The following is a 12,915-nucleotide window of genomic DNA, read 5'->3' as shown; positions in this document are numbered from 1 at the left end:
TCTCCTCACCGCTGCTGCTTGTGTTCCCTCTTTGGCTCTTGCACACAGAGTGGGGCTAGTAATTAGATAAATCAGAGGTCCTGCCCAACAAAGGAATTCTTAAAACGGTATTGATATTTCATATAAAGTATTTGTCTTTCATAACACCCATTTCACTGCAGGGCATCGTGTGAGAAGCTAATTTTATAGATTTGTATTGTATTTCCAAAGGATTATAAAACTAACCAATTATACAATGCTATCTTGGGTCCTACATGTGTCTCTGGATGAGTTGTACACCTCTGACTCGTGTCTTCAGATTAGATAATACTAGTTTTATAATTTCCTCCTCCACCCACCCACACATTACCAACAGGTGAGGAGTAGACAGGACCTCCTCTTCCAAAATATGGTCAAACTGGAGCCTTTAAAAGTGACTGGAAGGCACTCACTTAGGTGAGATCTCTCAAGCTAGAGATTTCATCTGCTGGAAAGATGCCGGTGTCTGAAGAGATCTTAGCCAAAAAGGCCACAAAAGTCATGCCTGAGAATCCCAAACAGACTGATTTTCAGCTGGTGCGGATCAAGAGCACTTGGTGTCGGATCAAGAAGGGGGAAGCCATATGCAACTCCAAAGATAAGATAACCACCTCACAGGCTAAAATGTAAGTATAAAAGCTTGTGCTAAGAATACTTGATAAAAATCTGATGACAAGCTTGCTATCAATCTGGCTTGGGTTAGTCGTGTTATATCACCTTTCAGGTGGGGGAAATTGAGAGATTTGTTAGGCTTGTGCAACTGAAAAATGTTATCTAATGTCACTGCGGTGAGTGGGACTGAAACCCACCAAAAGGAGACATTCCAAGTAGAGGCTCAAACATGTTTCTCAACCCATCTTTCTGTGTGCCAGCAGTGCCGCACAAATCAGGTGTTCATCATACACCTTGGCATAAATGGAGTGAGTTGAAGGGGAGATAATTATCCCCCTCTCTGATTTTTTCACACTTTTGTGTATGTAGCAGATAAAGCTTGGAAGCTTTCTTAAAATGTCTGAGGAGTAATTAGAGGAACATGGGGATTTTTGCAGTTTGGGGTCAGTCAGTGCATATTCATAATCATTGTGGATAAAATGGGGGGTGTAGCAGATGTTTACAGAGTCGGGTAATGAAATACATAGCTTGGAAAAACAAATGCAAAAGGTACTAAAAACCACTGACATGATCAAAAAGCAGAATGCAGCTGTCACAAAATTTAGGGGAAGTTCTCCACCTGTGGCAAGGTTAGAAAAGGGTCACGGATGGGTGAATGTTTTCCCTTCAGGCTAAACACAGCTCTCTGCAGGAATGTCTCCCTCCTTAATTAACCTTGGATTGCAGGAGGATCCCCTTTCATCAGAATACAGAGCCTCATTTTGCTATTAAATATGAATGGAATACTCACAAATGTGGGGCTTTGTTTTTTGAACATCAGAAGTTTTCCAATATTTGCAGTGTCTTTATTCTATTATCACTGTGTCTGATCCTTCTCCCAATCAATTTGATAGGAGTTTTGCCGTTGGCTTCAGCAGGAACAGGTAAATAAGGTGCCACTTCCGCAGCAGACACTGCGTAGGCAGATCTGGATTGAATTCAATGGGGCTCTATCCAGGCATAGAGGTCTGCTTGTGCAGAGCTCATTCCAGGATGGGGTCCTTAGTCAATAACGTAATTAATTGACTTAAGGCCCAGTCCGCAAAGAATTGCTCATGTAAAATATCCGTTAGCAAATGGCAGGTTTGGGCTCTATTTCATAGGCATTCTGCAATTCAGACCAGGCTGTCTCCTCACCTGACCATCTCCCATGTGGCTAAAGTTAGAGTTAGGCTAAAGTTAAAAGTCTCTAAGTCACTTGGGGCCAATTTTTACTGGCATTTACGTCCTTAAAGAGGCAGATAGGTGCCTAGTAGGAAAAGCAGGTAGGTACCTAACATCCATTGATTTCAGTGGAAGTTAGGCACTTACGGCCCAGATGGACAAAGGTATTTAGGTGCCAACCTCCCATTGACTGCTGTGGGAGGCAGGTGCCTAAATACATATGATAATCTGTGTTTAGGTGGTTTTGGATACATCTACACAGCAAAAAATAACCCTGCAGGAGCGAGTCTCAGAGCTCAGGTCAGTTGACTCAGGGGCTTAGAGACCTACCTCCTCCCACGTACACACCACATTTTAGAGCCTGGGCTCTAACCTTAGCCCCACCGTTTACATGGCTATTTTTTAGCCCCCGTAGCATGAGACCAAGTCAGTTGACCTGGGCTCTGAGAATTGATGTTGCAGGGTTTTTTTGCTGTGTAGACGTACCCTTTGAAAATCCACCAGGCATCTGTGTACTTCCTTAGGCCTCTGAATAATACAAGTAACTGATTTTTCTCTTTGGGTGCCAAATAAAAAAGCCCTGGGGGGGGGGGGGGGGAATGTGGGAATGTGGTTAGTTTCAAACCAAACCTGAATTTTGGGGGGTTTTCTTGCTGAAATCGCAAAATGGAGGGGGTTGGGGGGGAAGAGAGAAAAACTGTTTCGGATAAAAACAACACCTGAAATGAAACTAAATATAAAAACCAAAAATAATTTTTGTCAGATTTTCATTTCGTTCCATTTCCAGGGTTTTTTCCAACCCAAAATGAAATTTTTAAAAAAGGCATAGAGCTAAGTTTCTAAACCTATGAAACGAAAAAAGTCAAATCATTTCATTTTGAAATGGTCAAAACTATTTTGGCTCTTTTGAAAATGTAAATGTCCTTTTTCTACCTGAGATGGGTCCCTGAAGTTAACCTGAATTCACAGATAGTTTCAGTACTTCTCACCCCCCGCCCCTCCCAGCCAAGGCATTTTCTGGTGAATTTACTATTTGCTGAAACAATTTTACCAGGCTCTACTAAGCCCCTTTGGAAATCTTTCCCCACCCATAATCCTATTTAATAGGCTCTGTTGCATTCTTAGGGCTAACTTCTGTTCTCACTGAAACCAAAGGGGAAAAAATGAAAATTGGACCTAAATAAACAAGGGGAAAAATATGAAGTGGTAGATGTGACTGAATTATTTTAAATGAAAACATGTCAGTGTAAAATGTCTCTGAACTATTCTAAATTTTTCAGCAATTTTTTTTGCCAAAAATACGACATTTTTTCATCAAAATGGAACAAAAAATTAGGTTTCAATTCAAATCATTTTTGTTTCTCTTTTTCCCTCCTTCCTTGCCCCTTTTTATGTCTATAAAAGTACAACAAAAGAGAGGAAAGGGGAAAGCAAAAAAAGTGAAAATAAAAAAATTAGATTATAATTTAATCAAAAAAATTGTTTCATCTTGGCATAATATCAAAAAGTTGTGGGAAGAACATTGTAAAACATGAAAAAAAAATAATTTCTTTAGAAATATGTTGTGGAAAATACAATTTTTCCAAGCCTAGTTAAAGCCTTGATTAAGCCAAAAAAGCTTTGACCTCTGTCCTGAAAAATCACCAGGTATAGGCTATGGCAGGCTGACCTCTACTGGAAAAGCTCTGCTATTTCATCCCAGAAAGGCAAGTTCTGTGGAGCTTCTTGTTTCCCTTTTGAGACAGTAGATCTGAACTATTACAGAATACGGGCCTGGGATTAGGGCCAGGGTATGGGTTGCCAAAGTAAGAAAGCTATTTCAACTGCAGAACTGCTTAAAAATAGAAGGACTTAGCTGGATTAAAGCCAGAGCGGTCAGTTTTGGAGTTACCACAAGCTCTAAGAAAGCGCAGCGCAACTATGTGTTGCCACTAAGAGGATCCCTTCACAAACATTAGAAACAAGGCCCTGTGTAGATCACGATTTCATGGACTGCACTGAAATCACGGAATTAGCCCAATATCATGATTCTTCCAACAGTGGGGAAAGTGGGCATGCCTACCTCTGATGCCCATTCATAGTATCAGAGAACATCAGGGTTGGAAGGGACCTCAGGAGGTCATCTAGTCCAACCCCCTGCTCAAAGCAGGACCAATCCCCAATTTTTGCCCCAGACCCCTAAATGGCCCCCTCAAGGATTGAACTCACAACCCTGGATTTAGCAGGCCAATGCTCAAACCTCATGGTATTTAGCTAATTCAGCTGCTTGCAGCGGGTGGGCAGGCCAGGGGAAGGGCTGTGATGGGTCTCACCATAACACTGGCCATCTGGCTCAGCTCCAGCCCAGGCCACTCTGCTGCTCCGGTCTGGTGAGCTAGTGGGGAGAAGGGGTCAGGGCTGACAACGAGTAGCATTTAGAAGCCTGGGCCTACCCCACAACAGTCCCTGGAAGGCCGAGGGAAGACACAGCAGCAGCGGAAACCAGGATCCACTGCTTGGAGTGAGAGAGGGTGGGGGGCAGGGTGAAGGAGCCCCTGTCCCAGTTGGGGGATGGATTCCAGTCTCACCCCAATCTCCCCACCAAGGCAGGGCCCCTCCAATACTCATGCTCTAAGTGACAGGTCCTGGTCTCAGTTCCTTCAGCATCTCCTGTGGCCTATTGGGGGCTACTATATGGTGGGCTTAGGATGACCAGGTATACGGTTTTCGACTGGAACACCTGGTTGAAAAGGGACCCTGACAGCTCCGGTCAGCACCACCTCTGTGGCCTTGCCCCCCCCCCTTACTCCTGTCTGGGTCCCCCACTCCCAGAGACACAGCCCTGCTCCCAGGCTCTGGGGGGGGGGGCGGATAGGGGTAAGGGGGCTGGCTTTCACACCCCCACTACTAAAAATGTTCCAGCACCACTGGGTGCCAGGAGAGGCAGGCAGCCTGCCTTAACGCCCCTGCTGAGGCGCTGACCAGGAGCCACCCGAGGTAAGGCCACACCCTAACCCCCTGTCCCAGCCCTGAGATTCCCACAGCCAGAGCCCCCTCCCACACCCTGAACCCCTCATCCCCAGCCCCACCCCAAGAGCCAGCACTCCCAGCCCAGAGCGCTCACCCCCTCCCGTACCCCAACCCCCTGCCTCAACCCTTAGCCCCCTCCAGCACTCCGAATCCCTCAACCTCACCCCCCAGCCTGGAGAACCCTCCGGCACCCAAACCCCTCATCCCCAGCCCCACCCCAGAGTCCTCAACCCCAGCAGGAGCCCTCACCCCCTCTCACACCCCAAGTCCGTGCCCCAGCCCAGAGTTCCCTCCAGCACCCTGAACCCTTCATTCCTGACCCCACCCCAGAGCCCTCACCCCCTCTTGCACCCCAACCCCTTCCCCAGACCAGTGAAAGTGAGCCAGTAGCGAGTGTGGGGCGGGGCCTTGGGGAAGGTGCAGGGCCTCTGGGCAGGGCTAGGGTGTTACGTTTTTTGCAACTAGAAAGTTGGCAACCCTAGGTGGGCTAGAGCTCCTAATCACCACGCATTGCCTCTGCTGCCCCACTTCCCCGCCAGCTCGCTAGACAGCTTTGCTAGGTCCCTCTGAAGAAACTCCTCACAATCTTCTCTAGTCTTGACTAGCATAAATAATTGTGTCATCTGTAAGTTTTGTCTCAGGACTTCTCACTCCCTGCCCTTCCAAGTTCATTAAAAAGAAATGTATATGAAACATTTAATACAGAACCTCAGGTAATTCATGGTTAAAATGTTGCCATGCTGGAAATTGGTCTCTCTTTCATAGCCACATGTAAGGAACTTAGTCAAAGGTTTTCCTGAAAATTTAAATACATTAGAGCACTCATCTCCGCTATCTTATAGACAAATTAGTGAATTTGAGAGGAGCAATTTGCCTTTACAGAAGCCATACTAGTTAGTCTTTGTTATATCATTTTCCACCTACCTGTTTCCTCATTTGATTTTTAATGATCCCCTCAGCCATTTTTCCTGGTGCTGAAGCAAGGTGGACTACTCTACAATTCCCAGAATCACCCCTATTGCCTATTTTAAAGATCAGTACAATATTTGAAACCCTACTCTTTTCTGGTGTAGTAGTAAACTTTAATGAGAGATTGCATATTTCAATCAGTAAGCTAGCTGCTTCATTTTTAAATTCTTTTTTTACATAGAAGGTACCTAGCTTAATTGATCTCACACCATGTTTTGTGATCCCTGACAGAGGCAAAAGTGTTTCAGACCTTGGAATTTCCTGGACAGTTGAAGCTCCCATCTCTTTCTGCTACAAAGTGGTAGAAACATGCAATCTTCTGGATCCTGCCAACAGTACACTCCTTTTTGGGCACATCATAGATTCTCAGCAATTAGAGATAGCCATTGATAGAGAAAGAGAACAGAGGCGTTTTATTGTAATGGATCAGATTGTCGATGAAAATTATGGCTCAAAAGTGAGAAAATACTTTGAAGCCAATAATGTTCATTATAAAATCCTTTCCCTGCCCACCACAGAAGAAACCAAATCCATGGATCTGGTCCTAAGCATCTTGCAAGAAGTTCACAACTTCGGCATCGACAGGCGTAAAGAGCCCATTATAGCAATTGGAGGAGGGGTTTGCCTTGATATCGTAGGCATTGCAGCATCACTCTATAGAAGACGCACCCCTTATATTCGTGTCCCAACGACCCTCTTAGCTTACGTTGATGCCAGTGTGGGAGCAAAGAATGGTGTAAATTTCCTTCAGTGCAAGAACAAGCTTGGAGGCTACACTCCTCCTGTAGCTACTTTTCTGGACAGATCCTTCATCCAAACTATTCCCCGTCGACACATCTCCAACGGTCTTGGTGAAATTTTGAAGGTACCTTTTTTTGGAATACAGATGTACTTTTGCTATATTAATTATTAATAAAAAGTTAGATCTGTGTGTGAGCCTAGAGCTTTGTGTAAGATGTTTTATACACCCAAAGGGTGGGCTTTTCAAAGCCACCAAAAGAAGTTGGACAACCAAATCTCATTATTTATTAATCATGGCCACCCACATATTTTATAGTAGTTTGGCTTCTAAGAATCTAAAAGTGTGCCTAGCCCAGCCTCTTGGGACCTGTGGGGGGGGGGCAGAGAGTCAGGATGGGACGACTCACCAGCACGGCGCCTCCTGCTGGTTGTCTAGGGAATTAGCTCTTCCCAGCCCTGGAGTACCCTCTGCCAGCTGATGTCTTGCCTACCGCTGGCCCCCGTGTCCCTCCCGGACCCTGGTGCCCTTCACCCAGGGGTTCTGCCCACCGCAGCAACCCACAATCTGGGTCTCCCCATTCAGGAGAATCCCCAACCCTCTATCCCCACCTCACCTCAGTGTCTACTGTCAGTCATCATCTAGCCCCCACTCACCGGGGCTGACTGCAGTCTGTAAAGGCCACTCATCATTGGCAAAGGGGGAGGGGGGTTGGACCTGTTGCCTCTGCCTACCTAGGGGCTGCCCCTTGGAAGCCCCAGTACCCTTTTGTAGGCCTTTGACAAGGCCTGCAGCCTGGGGTTTTACTAGGCTGGAGTTCCCCAGCTCCCTCTGCCCTTCACACAGTACTGCTCCACTCAGCTTCCCAGGCAGCCAGGTCCTTCTCTCTCAGGGGCTAGAGAGACTGTCTCAGCTTCTGGCCCACTGCCCTCTTATGAGGGCCAGCTGGGCCCTGATGGCACTGGCTACAGCTGTAGCTGCTTTCCCAGTTAGCCCAGCTCTCCTCACTGCAGCCCTCTCCAGGGCTGCTCTATCCCCTTCCAGCAGGAGCAGGGTTACCATCCTGCTACAGGACCCCTGATAATTTTTCAAGATACACATAACATATAAAGAAAAGGAGTACTAACAATAAATTGGTTAGTCTCTAAGGTGCCACAAGTACTCCTTTTCTTTTTGCGAATACAGACTAACACGGCTGCTACTCTGAAACATAACATATAGCAAAGCCAGATGTCAACTGTAGAGAAAACAGATGGAAGAAAACTCTTTCATTTCGGACCTGATCCAAAACTTATTCAAATCTATGGGAGTCTATTTACCTCTATTCATTTTGGATCACTGTCCACTAAGAGTAAAGATAAACTTTAGTTTTTTCAGAATGGAGGAAAAACAGGGAAGTTAGTTACATTTTTAGCCAAAGACGTGTTCTACAAGACCATTTATACATGCCTCAAATGTTCAAAATATATGTTGAGTTTGGTTGACCAATGGTATTCTCAATCTTTCTGGGCCAAATTCTGCTCTCATTGTAAATCTATAGTTATGCCCTTAAATTTACATAATTTACAGCTTTGAGATCTATCGATGTAATGTAGTGCAAAGTAGGATTATTGTGTCAAGTTAAGAAGTATTTAAATGTATTAAAAATGCATCCATCCCAAATGCATGCATGCAATATTAGTAAAACCTATGCAATTTGAACCGCTGCCCACAAAACTAAAAACCCTTCCAAAACCCCCAGCCCACTATATCACCCACACTCCCATTCACTCAATTCTCTCTAAAAACAATCCTGGGGGGAAAGCCTGGATTATCCTGGTGAGGTCCAGCATCTCGTTAAAAGGGCCTTAACCTGCTTGCCAGATAGATGGAAAAGCCCTTTGCAAACTACCTGTACCTGGACAGCCAGAAGCAACCAGTAATCCAACATTTATTGGCATGCATGCACTAGGATAATATAGTACTAGTTGTATGTATTTCAATATGTACTTTTCCTACAGTGTATTATTTGCTGATATAAAAATTCACCTTTTAAAGTGCTTCTTTCCATTCTTTATTCAAGATGGCGCTCATGAAACACAAAGGGCTCTTTGATCTACTGAAGAGCCATGGAAAATACATGCTGGACACAAAGTTCCAGTCTCACAACGGCTTGGTCAATCATGGTGATGCTGCTCTAAAAACAACCAGGCTTGCCATAGAAACAATGCTGGAAGAGCTTGCACCCAATCTCTGGGAGGATGACCTGGACAGATTGGTTGATTTCGGTCACCTTATAAGCCCAGAACTGGAAATGGTCAGTCACGAATTTTAGTTTGCAATGTCGTATTAAAAAAAACCAACAAGTTTTTAATCATAGTAAAAATGTTCTTGGAAGGTTTTGTTTTGTATTATACTTGTGAGGCAGCATATACCTGGGAGTCAGGAGACCTGGGATCTAGTCCAAGCTCTACCTGATGTAGAACAGTGGGCAAGTCATGTCCCTTCTGTGTGCCTCAGTTTCCCCTCCCAACTTTGTCTATGTTATCTGTTTTGATTTGTTAGAAATTTTGAGCCAGTGACTGTCTCATTTGTACAGAGGCACAAAGGAGCGCGCACATCTAGGCAGTAGCGTAACATAAATAGCAGCAACAATCTCAGCTATAACAATACAAATATTGCAGGGTTTTAAGATTCCAAACACTACTGCTATGATAAACTGCTGTTCAGAAGTGGTGCATGGGGACGAACAGACTCCGTCCCTGTGAAAAGGTTCAAGTGAGGTGTTTGCTGCGAAGGAACTTTCCTTCCTTCTCATTCAAAGTTCAGCCCTTGCCTTCAATCGAAGCAAAATCAAGCTCTCTGTGGGAGATTTTTATGTACCATTAATTATGTGGAAAATATTTTCTCCACTCCCCAGAAATAGAAAGGATGCTGAGAGTCAGCAGATCTCTAGTTCTATGACTGAGAGCCACATACTAGTTTTCATCTACAAAGTCAGACGCATTAAGAAAACCCAGACTAGTTACCGTAAGGGGGGAAAAAGCTAATTTTACTTTCATTTCAGAAAGTTTTACCATCACTGATGCATGGAGAAGCAGTAAACATCGACATGGCATTTATGACTTACGTGGCCTATGAAAGGGGGCTTTTAACTCCGGAGGAAAAAGCTGACATTATTCAGTGCATGAAGGGTTTGGAGCTCCCGGTGTGGCACGACGACTGCAACTTGCATCTAATAAAGAAGGCCTTGGTGGAAAGGTTGAAACACTGCGGAGGCCAGATGAGAATGCCTCTCCCAACTGGACTTGGGATGGCAGGTACTGCAACATAGCTTCAAAAGGGACAGACATTAACCAAGGGAAAGGGGGAATATTCACACCCTTTCACATACACAAGAGCAACTCATAGGCATACTCGCTAATATGGCCAGATTTTTAAAGATGTTTGGATGTAGATGGCTGGTTAGTGTGATTTTCAAAAGTGCCCAGGAACCTAACTCTCATTGTGGCGAGGCACTTTTGGAAATCCCACTAGGCACTCATCTATGTCTTTAGGGGCCGTATCACCTTTTCAAATCTGGCCCTGAGAGCATGATCAAATAGCTGTTGAATTCAGTGGGAGTTTTTCCATTGACTTCAAGGGGATTTGGATCAGGTTATTACAGTAAAGTCTTTGGGGATATTAATTACTTTTCTCTTGGAACTTTGTCAACTTTTTGGTTTTTACTTGTCCTGGCAACATTCAAAGAAAAAATAAAAAAACCCTCGTTACACCACCACTAAGGAATACAATATAACATGCCAACATGCCTGCCCTGCAGTTTGCAGTTATATATGTAGGGTTTTAATTGACCCTTTAACATCTTACTAGACCTGGACAGAGAGAGGGAATTCAGCTCCTGCATCTGACCACCAGAACTTAAAGACTGAGCTCTAATAAATTGCCTTAAGGTTCACCAATTTACTTTGCAAACATATTATAAACCATACTGGGTATTATTTCAGGACAATCCAAATACAGTGCTATATTTGTTTTTTAAAAAAATAGTAACAGTAAACATTCTTTTGTCATGCTTGAAAACATTTTCAAATAATTCTTGGAAAAAGGCAGCTGGTATACGATGCAATTAAAATACGTTGAACTAAATAGCCTACACCTCAGTGATACTAATGTCTGCCCAGAGTGACGATACACATGTAAATAGAAATAAAATTCAGACTAAAAAGCAGCACATAGCACCAGCTTGTGATATATCAGTCTACAGCTAGTCTGTAATAATTCCACCTGGTTGAATCTCTATGGGCTAAATTCACAAAGGAGATTTAGGCACCATTTCTACTCTGGGGGCAGCATGTTGGGTATGTCTAGCTAAACCCCACAGGAAGGCTGCATCCACACTGAAGTGTGTCAGTGAAAAGTTCGGATAGAGGGGAAGCAGCGGGGAAAGGCTCTGGCAGCTCCCTGCAGCAAGGAAAGACTCCGGTGGAGTCTTTCCCTACTGCCATCCCACTGCCAGAGCCTTTCCTTGCTGCAGGGAAAGACTCTGGCAGAGGGGCGGCACTGGGATGCTACTCTGCTAAAAACAACAGTGTAGACAAGGGAGGGGGATGGGAGTGACTTAGGACACCTGGCTGAGACTGGAGGGAGGCACTTATCTTCAGCCAGGGGCTGTCCGCTGGAGTAGGTGCCTGTGTCAGGTCAGCCCTTTCTCACGAAAAGCCACAGGGAAAGAGCCCCTCACCCCGACCCCACTATAGCCAATAACCCAGGTACTCTCAGGAAATTTGGAGAGCCAGGTTCATGTCTCTGCCCCAATGGCTGTAACTATTTACACAAAGTATAACAGCTTCTAAAGAAGAGATGGAGAGAGAGAGAGGCCTACCCCCAAAATAGCCAATTGCGAGGTGGTTAGGGCACTCACCTGGCATGGGGGAGACCTAGGTTCAAGATCCTGCTCCAAATCAGGCACAATAGGGGTTCATGTGTGGATCTTCCCCAATCCCAGGGCTACTGTCTATTCTGGGATGGATCAACACAGGCAGCCTGCAACATTCCCACCCCGTTTGCTTCCCAGCTGGCCTCCCACTGGGGAGTTAGGCAGAGGAACGCCTTCTATGATAATCCCACAGGGGTTAGGCATGAATGAGGGCTCAGAGCAGCTCCTTAGCTGTGGGGGCTGCATCAGGATTTTGGCAGCTTTGTGCTGTGCATGCCTACCAGCGGAAACTCAGGTAACTAGAAAGATTGAGGCGCCAGTTAGGCAGCCACTAAACAGTGATTTTGTGAATGGCAGTGGTGCCTAAATCATAGGCTATCAGGGTTGGAAGGGACCTCAGGAGGTCACCTAGTCCAATCCCCAATTTTTGCCCCAGATCCCTAAATGGCCCCTTCAAGAATTGAACTCATAACCCTGGGATTAGCAGGCCAAACCACTGAGCTATCCCTCCCCAGGACTCTATCTTTAGGTGACTAAGTCCCTTTGTGAATCTAGCCCTGTGAATAAGTCTTGTAAAGCTGCTCAGGGAGTGTTTACCTCACTTTCTGTGAATTAATTTGACATCCAGAGAAGCTTCTTCTACTAACTAAAAATCTTATTTTGCAGAAATATTCAATGATATCAGCGAGGACACCCTGGAAAGAGCGTACCAACTGTGGGCCAGCGAATGTAAGACAGCAATAGAAGAGGACTTTCTGATTCACTGAAAGCTGTAGGATCAGATAGAAGCAACACTGCCCCTTGGATGACATCCTGCAAAGCTGTAATGTAGTGATATGGGCTGGATTTCAAATAGAACAATTTCAGATGGCCTTATGAAATCAGCACAAAAGTTTGGGTTTGGGTTTTTTTAGGCAGCTGATCTGTTATGCCTATTACATTTGTACAATTTGTAATAGAAGCTCATAGGGGCCACATTTTGATCATATAGCTCCCAGCGCCTGGATAACACTAATGAAATAATTAACATCAGTCCCTGGAATTATCTCGGGCACGTAGCATAGTATATTCTGAGCACAACGCTGCTCCCATTGAAGTCAATGGCAGATCTTCCATTCCTTTTCCTTCATTCCATACGCTAGTACAGATTGTGGGGTGTTCTGAAATAGAGCTTGCAGAGGGATGACTCTTCACTGTCTGCCAATGGATCTGGAGTCAATAGAAGTGTTTCCCAAGTTAAGACTGCAGTATTAGATCTATAAGAGATATAAAAGGAGTTGGGGTTGATGTAGCAAATAAATACATTTCCTATTTATAACCGTCTTTATAGTGTAACATTGCACTAGTTACTTTTCAAAAAAGAAAAAAACTTTTCTATTGTAGTGTAAATGTCTTATCAGAAAACAATATGCTATGTAAAATAGCTAAAGAAAAGTAAAAGGCCTAT

The 12,915-nt window shown here is 44.6% G+C and overlaps 1 protein-coding gene across 1 annotated transcript; it reads left to right on the top strand.

The window, feature by feature from the left end:
• The first annotated feature begins 474 nt into the window (after positions 1–474).
• Positions 475–12,235, top strand: LOC140915156 (2-epi-5-epi-valiolone synthase). Its single transcript, XM_073354733.1, has 5 exons — positions 475–644; positions 6,043–6,676; positions 8,613–8,846; positions 9,597–9,849; positions 12,135–12,235. Exons 1-5 carry the CDS (start codon positions 475–477, stop codon positions 12,233–12,235), a joined length of 1,392 nt encoding a protein of 463 aa, XP_073210834.1.
• Positions 12,236–12,915: the final 680 nt, after the last annotated feature.

Source organism: Lepidochelys kempii, chromosome 7 (assembly GCF_965140285.1).
Source record: "Lepidochelys kempii isolate rLepKem1 chromosome 7, rLepKem1.hap1, whole genome shotgun sequence".
Classification (NCBI taxonomy): domain Eukaryota; kingdom Metazoa; phylum Chordata; order Testudines; family Cheloniidae; genus Lepidochelys; species Lepidochelys kempii.
This window is presented reverse-complemented; position numbering and strand designations above follow the sequence as displayed.

What these genes read in the sequence shown, in the direction of transcription:
- LOC140915156 (XM_073354733.1), top strand. Translation starts at nt 475, where the DNA reads ATGCCGGTGTCTGAAGAGATCTTAGCCAAAAAGGCCACAAAAGTCATG. An exon ending in ACCACCTCACAGGCTAAAAT is followed by an intron (nt 645 to 6,042) that starts GTAAGTATAAAA and finishes GATCCCTGACAG; the next exon opens with AGGCAAAAGTGTTTCAGACC. An exon ending in TAAGCCCAGAACTGGAAATG is followed by an intron (nt 8,847 to 9,596) that starts GTCAGTCACGAA and finishes CTTTCATTTCAG; the next exon opens with AAAGTTTTACCATCACTGAT.